The following is a 15,621-nucleotide window of genomic DNA, read 5'->3' on the forward strand; positions in this document are numbered from 1 at the left end:
TTTTTTAAAACTATCTATTTCTTTATACAACTGCATATATTACTTTTCCTCTCTCTTCCAAGTCTATGTACATTTTTACACATAACATAAACCATTTAAAGGTTACTCCATCTGATCTGTCTTTTTGTGAATCTATTGCTTTAATCTATAGCATGGCTAGGACTGAAATGTCAGCCTTGGCTGCTGGCTCTGCCCACCTCAGCTTTTCAACATGGTGGAGGTAACTCACTTCCAGCTCTGGGAGCCATGCTCTCCACTGACTCTTGAGAGGCAGTGAGTCCATGCCTCCATCCATCAGTTTGTAGCCCAGAAATCTTTTTTTTTCTTTTGTCTGTACTAGCAAAAGCTAAACCAACCACGCAGCATACTATGAGGCTTGGAAATGCCTCCTTGTACCATAGTAGGAATCTGCCATGCTCCAGGTCAGGCCCATATGCCTCAAACCTGCCATACTGTAGCTCAAGCCTGCAGGCTGCACCTGGCCTGAGAGGCACACTTAGGAGCTATTTTTAGCTCTGTTTTAGAATCTTTTTTTTAAGTTCTCTCAAGTTTTAGGTGGAAAATTGAGCCAACATGTTGGGCAGCCAAATGTAGCTGGAAGTTTTCCTGTGTCCAACCCAGTCCTGCAGTCATTCAAACCCAAGTAATCACACAGAGGCTTATATCAATTACAAACTGGATGGCCTATGGCTCAAACTTCTTGCTAGCTAGCTCTTATATCTTAAACTAGCCCATTTCTATTAATCTATAAGTTGCCATGTGACTGTGGCTTACCAGTATTTTCACATCTTGCTTCTCTTGCCGGCGGCTCACAGTGTCTCTAGACTCTGCCTTTTTCCTTCTTGTCTCTCTCAGATTTTCTTCCTGCCTCTAAGGTGCCTTGTCATAGGCCAAACAGCTTTATTTAACAACCAATCAGAGCAACACATATTCACAGCGTACAGAAAGATTCCCACAGCAGTGTGCATAGAACTATCTATATAGAAACTTATTATAAAATAAAGCTTACAAGTGAATGAAATAACTAAAACATCTGTCAACTAATAATAACATAAAGAAACAATGGTACACACACAAAGTCCTAGGACCCCCTAAAAAGAAAGTTGAGACTTTCTAAGAACAGTCACAACACAGTTTATACAAAGATTAAACAGCAGACCAGCATGTGATAAACTGTTGCACAAGTGAATAAACACGAATGCATACAAAAATAGACTTATTTTCAATAAGTGTCACAGCACAGTAAGGGTTTTAGGAACAGTGAAGTATACTGTGGTTTAATTTTATACAACTTTTAAGGAAATGGCTGCTACAAGGAATGGCATACTCATGTCAAGGGCTTGGACAGGTGTTTAATAAATCCACAAATAGGAGAAAAATGGAATCTAGGTGTAACTAGAGGGGTGAACTATTTGTACCCTATCTTCTCTTCTATCTGAGGGTTGAGCAGAGCTGGGAAAATAATATCAAATTAGAAAAACATCAGGCCATTTAATGAATAGTTATTATATCATTGCCTGATAACTGTCTGCATGTTATCATGAGGCTTGTTCTAATAGCACAGTTTCCCTCAGATTATCTTATCCTAAATCAGGTTTGGTTTGTACAGGATTCCCTATTCATAAACTAAAAAACGTTTCATTACATTAGGAGATCAATTTTGAAATGATAAATTTCATACATATCATTATTTATTTACAATGTATGAAAACCACTTATCAGAGATTTTAAAAGAATACCAATACAATCCCTAAATTCTAAATTTCATGTTCCCAGTCCCCATTGTGAAATAGAGTCCAAATTGTGCCCATATAATTGGGTGACTTCTGTATCAGATCTTTTTCAGTGGCTATTCACTTCCAGGACAGGCCAGCATTGTATGTGAATAAGTTTACAATCCAAGGTCACACACACACACATAAACACACACATACACACACACACACACACACACACACACACACACACACACATACACACACACACACATACACACATAGAGAGAGAGAGACAGAGACAGAGACAGAGAGAGACAGAGAGACAGAGAGACAGAGAATATGTACATTATGATTGGTTTTAATGTTAACTTGCCACAATTTAGAATCACCTGGGTAGGGAGCCTCTCCTGCAGAATTCTTCTGATTGTCTTATAGATATAGATCGTTGTCTCCTTGTTTCTTTTACCTAGAGACCCTGTGTAAAACTGTTTGTTTGTGTGAGAGTGTGTGTGTGTGTGTGTGTGTGTGTGTGTGTGTGTGTGTGTGTGTGTGTATGTGTGCACATGCTCAGGATACAGGAAACTGTGACACTCTACACTGCACATCAATCTTTTCTCCTACAAAATTTACATATTATTTTCCTGCTCCAGAGTCACCTCAGAGTGCATAGCCTCATGCATAGGCAAAACCTTTATAACTGTGGTATTAATGTATTAATTTACATACACTGAACCTTTCATACATCACTGGGATGGAGCCAACTCGATTCACAGATAATCTTTTGGATTAGCTCTTGAATTCAGTATATATAACATTTTGTTGAGAACTTTTTGTGTGACTCTCCATTACTCATCAGTGGCCATTAGAAAATGTAGTAGCACTATTGTACAACTTCAAAATGTTTCATTTCTTTCTCTTGTGGTGTATTTTGACACACTCTAACTGGAGTATTAAATTGTTTAAAACCATTCTTTAGAGCCCAGAAAAAAGAAGGAAAAGCTACAGCACATTACATTTTCAAGTACCTGACACATTTTTTCCACTGGGTCTCTAAGATTGTGGTATATCTAGTTAAATGGGAAAGGCAAGGTACTAATTTAAAAACAAAAAAGCATACATTTGTGCTAAGGGATGAGATACAGTACAGTTCTGAGAGTGTGGAGTTTGGTTTACAGTAGATTTACTGTTTGTATTCTGTAGCCCATTGTGAATCTAAATGTTCAGCAGAGATTGGGCTATAATTATCTTTCTTCTTTTTGTTATTGGGTCTTTGTCTGGTTTTGATATCAGGGTAATACTGCATTCAGAAACAGAACTCAGAAAGGTTCCTTCATTTTGTATGTTACATAATAGCTTGAAAAGTATTGGTGTTTGATCTCTGAAGGTCTGGAGAATTCTATGCTGAATCAATCTTTCCCTGGTCTTCTTTTTAGTTTGTAAATATTTAACTACTGATTCTACCTCAAATGGATGTTATGGTTGTATAAAATACTTATTTCATATTGATTTGGCTTTGGTAGATCATATATATCTAGAAATTCACACATTTCTTTTATATTTTTCTGTTTGGTAGAATATAGATTTTTTTAAGTATTTCTACATGATTCACTGATTTCTTCAGTGTTTCTTGTAATATATTGCATTTGACCTCTAATTTTAATATTATGGATCCTCTTTCTCTTTATTTTATTAAATTGCATAAAGTTTATCAATCTTGTTAACCTCTTCAAAGAAATGACTCCATTTTATTGATTCTTAATTTTATTGATTTTTTCTTTCTATTATGTTTGATCATCTCTTCCCGTCTACCGTTTGGGTAAGTTATTTGTTCTCTATTTCCTTCAAATACATCATTAAGTTGTTCATTTGATATATCTCAAATTTTTTTTTGAATAGGCACTTAGTGCTCTAAATTTGCCTGTTCTGACTACCTTCATTATGCTCCATAAATTTTTGCATACTGTGTTTTCATTTACATTCAATTACAGAATTTTTTACATTTCCTTCTCAACTTCTTCCTTGAGTCAATTTCATTCAGTAGTGTGTTGTTCAGTCTCTATGAGTTTGTATGCTTTCTGTAGAATCTACTGGTGTTCATATACGAGCTTATACCACTGTGGTCAGATAAGATGTAGGATGTTATTTCAGCTTTCCTACATTTCTTGAAACATGCTTTGCATCCTAATAAGTGGTCAGGTTTGTAGAAAGTTCCATGCCCTGTTGAGAAGTATGTGTGTTGTTTAGTATTGAGGTAGAATGTACGGTAGATGTCTATTAAGTCTATTTGATTTATGATGTCATTTCACTTCAGATTTTCTCTGTTTTTTGTCCTAATGACCTACTCATTGACTAGAGTGGGCTATTAAAGTCAACCATTATCACTATTTTGTGGTTAATCTGTAGTTTTAGGAATAATAGTATTTCATTTATAAACTGGGTTCTCCTGTGTTTAGTGTGTATATGCTTAGAATTGTAATAGCCTCTTGTTGGATTTCTTTTGATTAATATGAAGTGACCCTCCTTATCTCTCTGACTAATTTTGACTTGAAATCTATTTCATCAGATATTATAATAGCTATGCCTACATGTGTCTTAGTTCCCTAGCTTAGAATACCTTTTCCCATCCTTTTACTCTAAGGTGGTGTCTATTATTAATGTTGGGGTGTGTTCTCAGAGGCAACAGAAAGATGGAGCCTGTTTTCTTATCCAGCATGTTAGTCTGTATTTTTTAAATGGATTATTCAGACTATTAATAAAAAAGTAATTACTGAAAAATATTAATTTCTGCTGCTTTGGGACATTTTCTTAGGTTTCTTTTGATTAACTGTTGTGAAATTGTTTATATATCCCATATGCCCTTTTGGAAGAAAACTCAGAATATTAGTGATCCCATAAATTTGTAGAGCACCAGCATGCCACAAGAAATGTATATTGGTTTTGATTCCAACATTGCATCAACCTATAAAACAAGAGTACTCCACCATCCAAATATCACCCAAACTTCTCTTGGAGTGGTATGGAAAGACAAAATTAAAAAGTAAGATGAAAAATGGGAAGAAAAGGTAAATGGTATTAAATGTCTTTGAGTAGTCTGTTATAATCAGCAGAAAAAACCAACATGCTTCCTTGGCACCTTTTTGTTGTTCCAAACATAACTCACACAGTTCCTACCAAGCACATACATATGTAAGACTCTGATGTGCACTCAAAAGTTCTAACTTCCTTCTATAACTGGAAAAGTCAAGAGAGAAAGAGGCAGTATGCAAGGTGCACACATGAAAAAAAATGACCTAGCTCAATAATTCTTGTATGAATGTTCTGTGGAATATAACAAGATGTCTCTGCTTACCACAAACAAACAGTTCCATTCAAAAACAGAGACAGTCTAGAGAGATGGCTCACCTTTTAAGGGCATGCACTACCCTTTCAGAGGACCCAAGATTGGATCCCAACACCTAATTCAGATGGTTCAAAACAACCTATAACTCCCCATCAGCATATCCAATGCCCTCTCCTAGACTCCAGAGGGACCTGCCCTTACAGGTGCAAAGACACACACATACAAACATAATCTTAAAATACATATAAATATTTTTAAAGGAGAGAGAGTTTTTCCTGTTCTGAAGACCTTAAAATAAACATTCATCTTCTTTATGTCTAAGAGTTTACATCATGTAGGTATTATTCCTAAGCAATTGAGCTTCATTAAACTTATAATGTAATTTGTGTTTTCATAAATGTTGTTCCTTATTGCTAAGTATAAAACAAAATAGCATTTATATTATAAATAAGCATATTGAAATATTATTTCAAAGAAGTATTGTCCTCAGAAATTGGTTAACAATGAACTTCTATGCTCAGTTAAGATTGTTCACAGGTCAAATGTTTAATTATTTGTCTATAACCCAGTATCTGGTTAAATGCTCTCATCATTGCCATCTTCATTTCTTGGTTCCTCAATGTGTAGATCACAGGGTTCAGAAAAGGAGTGACAATTGCATCAAATATGGCCAGAAACTTATCCAAGTGTGTGGAAGAAGAAGGCCATGTATAGAAAAACATCACAGGACCAAAAAATAAGACCACCACAGTCACATGAGCTGAAAGTGTGGACAGAGCCTTGGAGGAGCCACTTGAAGAGTGTTTTTGTACAGTGATTATGATGACAATATAGGAAATGATCAGTATGAAGAAGGAGCCCACTGACATGAATCCGCTATTGATTGAGACCAGTAATTCTAGTCTGTATGTGTCTGTGCAAGCAAGTTTGATGAATCTGGGAAAGTCACAGTAGAAGCTATCCAACACATTTGGTCCACAGAATGGTAAGTTTACTACAAAAACCAATTGAACCAGAGAATGCATAAAGCCAACAACCCAGGAGGCCACTGAAAACAAGATGCACATCCTTGGGCTCATAATGGTCAAGTAATGGAGAGGCTTACATATGGCCACATATCTGTCAAAGGCCATGGCTATGAGCAGCACCATCTCCACACCACCAATGACATGGATGAAGAAGATTTGAGTGACACAACCTCTAAAGGAGATGACTTTATGCTTTCTGAACAGGTCACAAATCATCTTGGGGGAAGTAACAGAAGAAATACCCAAATCAATGAAGGAGAGGTTGGCCAACAGAAAGTACATGGGAGAGTGTAAGTGAGGGTCATAAACCACAGTGAACACGATGAGAGAGTTTCCCATCATGCTTGCCACATAAAATGTGGAGGAGAACACAAAAAGGAATAGTTGGATATTCCAAGAGTTGGTGAGTCCCAGGAACACAAACTCTGACACCACAGACTGATTTACACCTTCCATTGGCTTGGTTGGCAATGTTACCTGAGGAGAAAATGGGAGAAACTGTAAATTACAATTGTATTAACAGAATAAGAGAACCCCCAAGTTATGGAAGCCTGTTTTTACTTCAGCATTACAACTAGCCTAAAGTCAAACAGATATGAATAAGTGCTGAACATGAGCAATCATAAGAGTATTATGAATTAAAACTATTATGAACTATGACTTAACACATGTGAAAAAATATTTTGTAAAAAGAAATCAAAAGATAACAAGGTTGGGAAGATTTAAAGGGGCTGGAGATATGCCTCAGCAGTTAAGAGCACTTTCTGCCCTTCATAGAACCCAAGTTTGGTTACCAGCATTCACATCAAGCAGCTTACAGATACCTGTAACTTCAGGTCCAGAGGATCCAATGCCTTTGTCTGGCCTCCACAGGCACCTGTCCACACATGACATATGCACAGATGTAAATACACATAAAATTTTTATAAATAATTCTTTTAAAAGAGGGCATCATTATAAATTGTTAAAGAGAATATAAATTAATACATCCACTAAAAAATAATAATGTAATGTCATCAAAATTTTAAAAACATACTGGATTTGTAGCACAATAAATTTATATTTACCTAACATATATAAAACCCTGAGCTTAGTCCTCAATAATACAAAACAAAAAGAGAAGGGCACAGAGTGTAAGGTGACAAAGAAGAGAAGAGAAAAGATAGGAAAGACTAAAGAGTAACTATCATGTGATAGAGAAATTCTCTCCTTCAGGGTATATATATCCTGAAGAAATGACATTATCAAGTCAAAACTATCTTTTTTCAGTTTTATTATAGCATTATCCATAAACATTGTATGTGAACGATCTGCCTTCATTGATAAATGCATGCATAACATACATACATACAAGCACCCCAGACTACTCTGTAACCCTAAAAGAAGGAATTCTGTAACCCTAAAAAAAGGAATTCTGTATTCTGTAATTACATGAACAAGCCTAGAAGTCATAGTGGTAAGTGAAAATAAAGTCATTGAAACAGTTACTGAAAGATCTCAGTGGAAATGAAACATAAAGAAGCCACGAAGAGAAGGTCGAAAAGTTGTAAGAGTCAGAGGTGGTGGATGACCCCAGGACCAGACACAGCTGGGATGATGCACAGTTGAACTCACAGAGACTGTGATAGTATGCACAAGACCTGCACAAGTTTAAGCCAGACAAATTCCCAGCACTGAGAAGAGAAGTAGACAAGATTCTGCACCTAATCAAGAAGCTGTGTTTGAATGCATACCTGCTGGAAGAGTCTTAGTTTTGTCCAATGCAGGGGATGTCAGCTGCACTCCAAGGTAGGCTCCATGCTCAGGAAAAGTTGGCCAGTGCAAAATGCACTCATTTTTGTGTGCTTTGTTTGTTTAGTTGTTTGGGTGGGTGGGTGGGTGGGTGGGTGGGGGAGAGGGTGGGTGGGTGGGTGGTCTGTTGATTTTTCTTTACTTAGTTTTGTTTTGGTGTTTTTTTGTCTTTTCAAGTTGTTTGTTTTGATTTTCAGATTTTTTTGAGAGAGAGAACACCAAGTTGGGCAGGTAGTATTTCGGGGAGAATCTGGGAAGAATTGGGGGAGGGGAAAGAGTATAATCAAAATATATTTATGAAAAAAATAAGCAAATAAATACCCAAAAAAAAGCTATGCTCATAGAAGAAGAAAATACAATGATGTACCATAAGCAAGTTAGGTGGGGTCAGAAGGGGGAAAGGGAAGGTATTTGTCAAAAGAGAAAAATACTCAGTTAACAAGATGAGCTCCTGGAGATTTCCTATACAACATGGTGACTGTGGTTAAAATCAGCTCTATGTCACATACTTGAATACTGCCAAGTTTTTCAATGTTATTATCACAAATAGGTATGTGAGGTGAATGTTACTTAGCTCCCTTTAGTCATGCAATTTACCATGTATTAAAACATCTCATTAAACACCATAAATATGTATATGTATTTGTTAATTAAACTTCTATAAAAGATGAAGGATGAAAGTGCTTTTATGCTTGTATTTTTAGATTGTGATCATACACAGAAGGTGGTGGCAGTCACGGTATAATGTTATGTTCCGTGAAAACTTCTAAATTTAATAGCCTACTTAATACAGAGATAGTCCTTGTGACATGGAGCAGCCAACATGAAAAATATCAATTAAAACCTAAGTTCTTTCATTTTTCTTTATAGCCTGGTTCTGTCAATTACCAAAAAAAAAAATTGTTCAGGTTTTTTTCAATATTGCTTCCATTCCAAAAATTACAGAGATTATTCTAACATATAAGCCCTTACTTCTTCTTATCTCCAAAAAATGTTTAACTTCAAGGTTATCAGATGTTATATCTTCCTTTATACCATTAGCATTTCTTTCATTCTTTGAGTTAACTGGATTCAAGACTTATGATCCAAATATAGGTACACCTATATATGTTTCCTTTATCTGAAACAATGAAAAGGGAGTTCACCTGCATGGGACCAGACTAGACCCTCTGCATACAGGAGACAGTTGTGTAGTGGGGTCTGTTTGAGGGGCCCCTGGCAATGTGATCAGAAACTATTCCTGGTGCATGAGCCAGCTTTCTGGATCCCATTACCTATGGTCAGACACCTTCTTCACTCCTGATAAAGTGGGGAGGGTCTTAGCCCTGCCTCAACTGAATGCACCAGGCTTAGCTGTCCCCCTATGGGAGAACTTATCCTGTTGGGAGGGGATGGGGGGAGGCAGGGGGAAGCAGGAGGAGGGATGAGAGGAGAATCTGTGGTTGATATGTAAAATGAATTTTAAAAAATTTAAAAAAAGAAAAAGGGATTCACAGAGGAGGATAAGTCTATAAAACACTAGATACTGGTGTACATCATGTTAGGTACACAAATTGTAAGTATTAAGAAATTTCTCTAGCAATTTGACATTACAATACAACTCAAATATCAAAATTTACACTCTTCCAGGCTATCAGTCCATGAAGCCTGGGTGTGAACATAATTATTGCCATAGAGTGTATGCCACATGATCTGGATGCTTAAACTTCTCAAAGACAGCACCACAAAAGGGTACTTTGTCCATAATTCTATAAAAATATTTATCATATTATATTATATTTTTAGTTTCCTCTAGAGAAAAAAACAGCATACATCTGGGCTCTGGATTCAGGACCCATGATTAAGCTTATGGTTCAGCCATGGACTGTATATTATCAAAAAAGATACTGAAACCATTGACCTTGTGATTTATTTCTGTTTAAACAAATTAAAATGGTTAATTCAGTCAAGCTATAGGAATGAAATAAAGATCAGAATCCTGTATTTGGCAAGGATTGGGCAGGATAAGGGTGGATTGACCATAGACACAATCATGTCCTCAATAGATAGGTGCTCCATTTGTGAATGCTCAATAAATACTAATAATATCCATGATTTTGTTCCTTCCTCTTGTTCATAATAGTGACCAATTCATGAGATAAATTACTCAAAAACATTAATGAATACGAATAAGCAGAGGACATCACACTGCCATGTCCAAAATACATTTCAAAATATACTATCATCCATTCAGTAATACATTACATTATTCACATCATTTTAGTGACCAAATAATAAAATTTCAAATGTGAATAACACAGTTGCTTTCATGGAACTCTGTATCTGTTTAGTACTCAGTACAAATTTGATTCATTGATTAATTTCTCAATTACACAGCAACCCCTATATGGTTGGATCCTACATCTGTCTTCTCATCAGGGTATCTGAAGCTTTAGATTCAGAAAACCTATAAAATAAGTATTGGATGGAAACAGAGAATGTTCAACATCCTTAACCATCAGGGAAATGAAAATCAAAACTACTATGAGATTCCATCTTACACCTCTCAGAATATCTAAGATCAAAAACACAAGTGACAGTTCATACTGACAAGGATGTGGATCAAGGGGAACACTCTTCTATTGCTGATGGGAGTGCAAACTTGAAAAGCTAATATGGAAGTCAATACAGCAGTTCCTCAGAAAACTGGAAATCATCTACCTCAAGACCCAGCTATACCACTCTTGGGCATATTCCCAAAGGTTGTTCCATCATACCACTTGCTCATCCATGTTGATTGCAACTTTATTCATAATAGCCAAAAACTGGAATCAACCTAGATATCCCTCAACTGAAGAATGGATAAAAGGAGGTGTTACATTCCATAATGGAGTATTACTCAGATGTTAAAAACAATGACATCATGAAATTTGCAGGCAAATGAATGGAAATAGAAAAATCATCCTGAGTGAGGCAATCCAGACCCAAAAGACAAACATGGTATGTACTCACTTATAACTGGGCATTAGGTGTTAGGTAAATGGTAATCATGCTACAATCCACAGACCCAGAGAGGCTAAGTAACCAGGAGGGCTCAAGGGGGATGTATGAATCCCCTGAGGAGGGAAAATAGAATAGATTTTACAGGTGGACTAGGGGCAGGTGGGGATGGGAAGAGAAGGGATCAGGCAGGGCAGTGGGAGGAATGGAGGGAGAAATTACTAGGAGAGAAAACCAGAATTAGGGGGCCATGAGGGCAATGTAGAAACCCAGTGCAGTGGAAACTCACGGGAATCTGCAAGAGTGACCTTAGCAAAGTCTTCTGGTGATTTGAGATATGGAGCCCAACTGGCCATCTTCTATAACCAGGCAAGACTCCTAGCAGTGGGACTGGGACATCAACCCAGCCACAAAACCTTCGACCTACAATCTGTCCTGCCTGCAAGATGTGCTGGAGTAATGGTGGTGCAGAACCTGTGGAAGTTGCCAACCAGTGACAGGTCCAACTTGAGGCCCTTGCCAGGAGAGGGAACCCATGCCTGACACTGCCTGGATGTCCAGGAACCAGAGGCAGTACAGCCCAGAAACCCAAGATACAACCAAATAGGACTGGCAAAAGATAGTGAATGAAATGATTCTTAATTTGATATTCTGCTATCTGCTATACTTTTAGATCAGTGGCTAGCCCAAGTGTCATCAGAGGAACACCATCCAGCAGCTGATGGCCACAGCCAAACACTAGGTGGAGCCAGGGAACCCTTAAGAAGAGGTGGAGGGGAATTTTAGGAGCCAGAGAGGATGGACAAGGATACCATGAGAACATGGTCCACAGCATCAACTAAGCAAGGCTTATAGGGGCTCACAGAGACTGAAGCAGCAAACAAAGACCCTGTATGGGTCTGAGCTAGGGCCTGTGCATAAACCTTAGGTTGTGCAGCTTGGTTATCTTGTGGGACTCCCAAGAGTGGGAGTGGAGTGTGTCTCTGACTCTCCTGCCTGCACTTGGGACCCTTTTCTCCCTACTGGGTTGCCACATACAGCTGTGATATGAGTGTTTGTGCCCAGTCTCATTGTATCTTGTTCAGTGGCCATATTCAGTGGATATCCCTGTGAGGCCTCTTTTTTTTTAAGGGAAGCAGAGGAGGAGTTGATCTGAGAGAGAGAGGAGCTGAAGGGAGGGAGGGAAAACTGCTGATGACAGGATGTAATGTAAGAGAGAAAATGAAAGTAAAAAGAAAGGAAAAATGGAAAACAGTATGTTTGAGTTGTTGAAAAGCAAATAAAATATATATGATAGTATAATATGAAAATATAGGCAAAGGGATTGCATAAAGTTATGAAGTAATAGAACAAATGAATTGTAGTATTTGCTTTCAACCTTTCTCTCTATAAACACAATCTAAGGATGTTTCTCAGGTTCTTTGGTCTTTTTTGCTCTTTCTTTAAAGAACTCATCATATGTGTCATATGTGTCTGACCTTCATGCTAGCTCAACTCATAGGCTCTCTCGTGTGTGTGTGTGTGTGTGTGTGTGTGTGTGTGTGTGTGTGTGTGTGTGTGTTCTCCTGTCTCTCCTCCTGCTGAGATTTACACCTTGCCTTCTCTGGGGTAATTTTCTTCTAACGTCAAATAAAATTATTCTCAAAGTTCAAAAAATTAAATAAAGAAATAAATACTTGGCTCAACCTGGGAGGAGGGGACGGGACCTGCCTGGCCTGAATCTACCAAGTTGAACTCAATCCTCAGGGGAGTCTTTGCCATGGAGGAGATGGGAATGGGGGGTGGGATGAGGGGAAGGCGGGGGGGGGGGGTGGCAGGAGGGGGAATCCGTGGCTGATATGTAAAATTAAATTAAATTATAAAATAAATTTTTTTTAAAAAGGATAAAAGGAAACTCCAAGAGGAACTATGAAATTTGAAAAGTTGGTATATAATTGGGAAGAAAAAAGTGGTAAAGCTTACAAAATATTAGACATAAAACATTTTTGAATTAGGAATTTAACTCCCTCAGTTGAATCTATCTGTATTTTTATTTTGCACATTGTTTCAAAGCCTTTCTTAAATCCAAAGAAATTTAGACTCTCCTACCTTAAGAACATCATTACAGTTATTTAATAGTTTGAGAAATATAAATAATCCTGTATTCTTTTCAGATAAATATTTATGTGAAAGTTCACCTCATACCTCTTTAATTCTTTCTGAACAGATTACTGATCAGAATCTAATGAATACAAAAATTCCAACTATAAAGGGCAGATGAAAACAAGAAAAATATATTAAATTGGTATTTTTAAGTAACATTTTATTTTAAGATTTAGAAATGTCATTCAATTCAGACAGTGTCTATTTTCAGCATTAGGATTTTTGGTCTCATGTTAAAATTTACTTCCGATGAGACATTCTTCCAATCTAGAAAACAAAAATTTCTAAAAATTTGCTTCTGTTTACAGAATACTCACCAAATGATTCATGGAAGGCAAATAGTTCATACTCACCTATTTTTAAAAGTGAAGAGAAACATACAAATTTTTCCTTTTTATTTATATGCATTTTTTATATTTTCCTTAGCAGTTCATAGGATATTATATCATTCATTCAATCAATCTTCAGTGAGCATAGAATGATTAATTATGACATAAACTTAGTAGAAAATGCTGCAAGATTGTTTGGCTTCTCAAGGCCATTTACAATGTGGTTCTGGCTCAAAGGCAGTTAGTTGCTTAGCTTTTTCCAATACTTCAACTGGTGTCTAAGAGCTATTCTCCTGTGCTGTTCAAGTCATTTTACTGATCGTTCTCTCCTTTGCTATAGTCTCTACATGCATTTTAAGATGTGACTCGTGTCCACAGCAGATCCAAGCACAAACTAACATCTGAATAAGCCACTCAAGCTTTGTTAAGTTTATTTTCATCTATCCACTTTACCTGAGTGATAACAACACCATCTTGGCAGAGTCAGGTTTCTCTGTGTCCTCTCACATAAAGTGCTATGTGGAATCATCCATTAGGGAGATAAGAAGCTAATTATACACATCTCAAGAGGCCACTGACCAAGGGATACTACAAAAACATGGCAATTTGGAAGGATCACATGGTTACAGGATTCTCTACTCTGAAGATTTACTTGGTTTGGTCTATGTGATCAAAGAATTTTATAACTCATAGTATAACACTAAGTAGAAAGATGATAAGAAAACTGGAGTTGTTGAGGTATCATTGACCTACGTGGATATAAAAGTAAACAATTATGGCTGAGCATAGTGGTGTATGCTTTGAATCCCAATGTTCAGAAGGCAGAAGCAGATAGATTGCTGTGAGTTTGAGGCCAGCCCTATCTACAGAGTGAGTCCCAGAACGTCCAGGGCTACCTAGTGAGACCCTATCTCAAAGTCTTTTTCTTAGTAAATCATTGCTATTATTCCTTGATAATAGGTAAATATTATCTCAAAGTTTAACTATCATCACTTACTTAAATCAAACTTAGGCCGGGCGGTGGTGGCGCACGCCTTTAATCCCAGCACTCGGGAGGCAGAGGCAGGTGGATCTCTGTGAGTTCGAGGCCAGCCTGGTCTACCAAGTGAGTTCCAGGAAAGGCGCAAAGCTACACAGAGAAACCCTGTCTTGAAAAACCAAAAAAAAAAATCAAACTTATGTATAGTTTTGGAAGTAAAATATGAAGTCCTAGAACACCTTGAAAAGAAAGGAAATGGGAAGAGCCTATATCAATTAATAGATAATGAAAATATCCTATACTTTTACAATAGAATATTATTCAGCTATTAAAAATGAAATTATAAAGTTTACATATAGACATATGAAACTGGAAATGGATCATTCTGAGTGAGGTAACCTAGACCCAGAAAAATAAAGATTGCATGTTTTCTTTCATTTGTGAATGTTAGCTTTCAATCTTCAGATATGTATTTATTCCTTTTGTGATACCCATAGAAGTCAATAAATTTGTGATGGGCTTTGGGAGTGGCTTTCAATGAATGGAACACAGAAAATAGTGTCACAAAAAGTTCTTTAGTTTCATCCACTTTACCTATAAAATCAAAAGACTAATATGAAAGTTCCCATTTGTATATCTTGTACTTGTAATTCTTCCATTTAGTGCCATTTTTCCTGTGAGCTGATTTCAGTTTCAGTTGAATGTCTTATAACCCATGGCAGAGACCAAGCAACTGCAGCCACAGAAAAGTGGCATGCCACCACATATCATGCAGAGAAAGATAACCACTTTGTGGCTCACCACTCCAGTTTCTCACACTGATACATTTTTCATTCCCTGTCCCTACTCTGGGTCCAAGTGTTGTATGACTTTCCCTGAGAACACATAAGGAAGCATCTACTAACCCCAGATAGAAAAGCCACTCACACACCAAAGGATTCCATCCAAGTCCACCTTAGTAAACCAATGAGTTTATTGTGGTTGTTTGTAGGGGTTGAAAAACTCAGAAGAGGTTACATCACCAGGTCTCCAACCCATGGTCCAAATCATTCACATATATACCAGAGGACAACAACAAATATGGCTAATTGATTAGCTCTAATATAAACTCAAGGATGTATGATGATCTCATGAATGCCTCATGAACTATGAAGTCTCAGAGTATCCTTCAGTCTTCATGAGGAAATGATAACAGATCCCATCTGGTGAAAGTCTCATTCATAAGATCATAGCTTCTCCTATTCAAGTTCACATTGGTCACTCAAAACAAGAAGGAAACAAATACACAAACCCATGACCTGCTTTCGCATTTCCC

The 15,621-nt window shown here is 37.1% G+C and overlaps 1 protein-coding gene across 1 annotated transcript; it reads right to left on the minus strand.

The window, feature by feature from the left end:
* Window positions 1-5,579: 5,579 nt before the first annotated feature.
* LOC128101561 (olfactory receptor 4F15-like) lies at window positions 5,580-6,545 on the minus strand. The gene has a single exon (XM_052724805.1). The coding sequence runs from the start codon at window positions 6,540-6,542 to the stop codon at window positions 5,580-5,582; it is 963 nt and encodes a 320-aa protein (XP_052580765.1). The 5' UTR covers window positions 6,543-6,545.
* Window positions 6,546-15,621: the final 9,076 nt, after the last annotated feature.

Source organism: Peromyscus californicus, unplaced genomic scaffold, assembly GCF_007827085.1.
Source record: "Peromyscus californicus insignis strain IS unplaced genomic scaffold, ASM782708v3 Scaffold_7__1_contigs__length_154581171, whole genome shotgun sequence".
Classification (NCBI taxonomy): Eukaryota; Metazoa; Chordata; class Mammalia; order Rodentia; family Cricetidae; genus Peromyscus; species Peromyscus californicus.

Coding starts and splice junctions, on each gene's coding strand:
- LOC128101561 (XM_052724805.1), bottom strand. CDS start 6,542: ATGGAAGGTGTAAATCAGTCTGTGGTGTCAGAGTTTGTGTTCCTGGGA.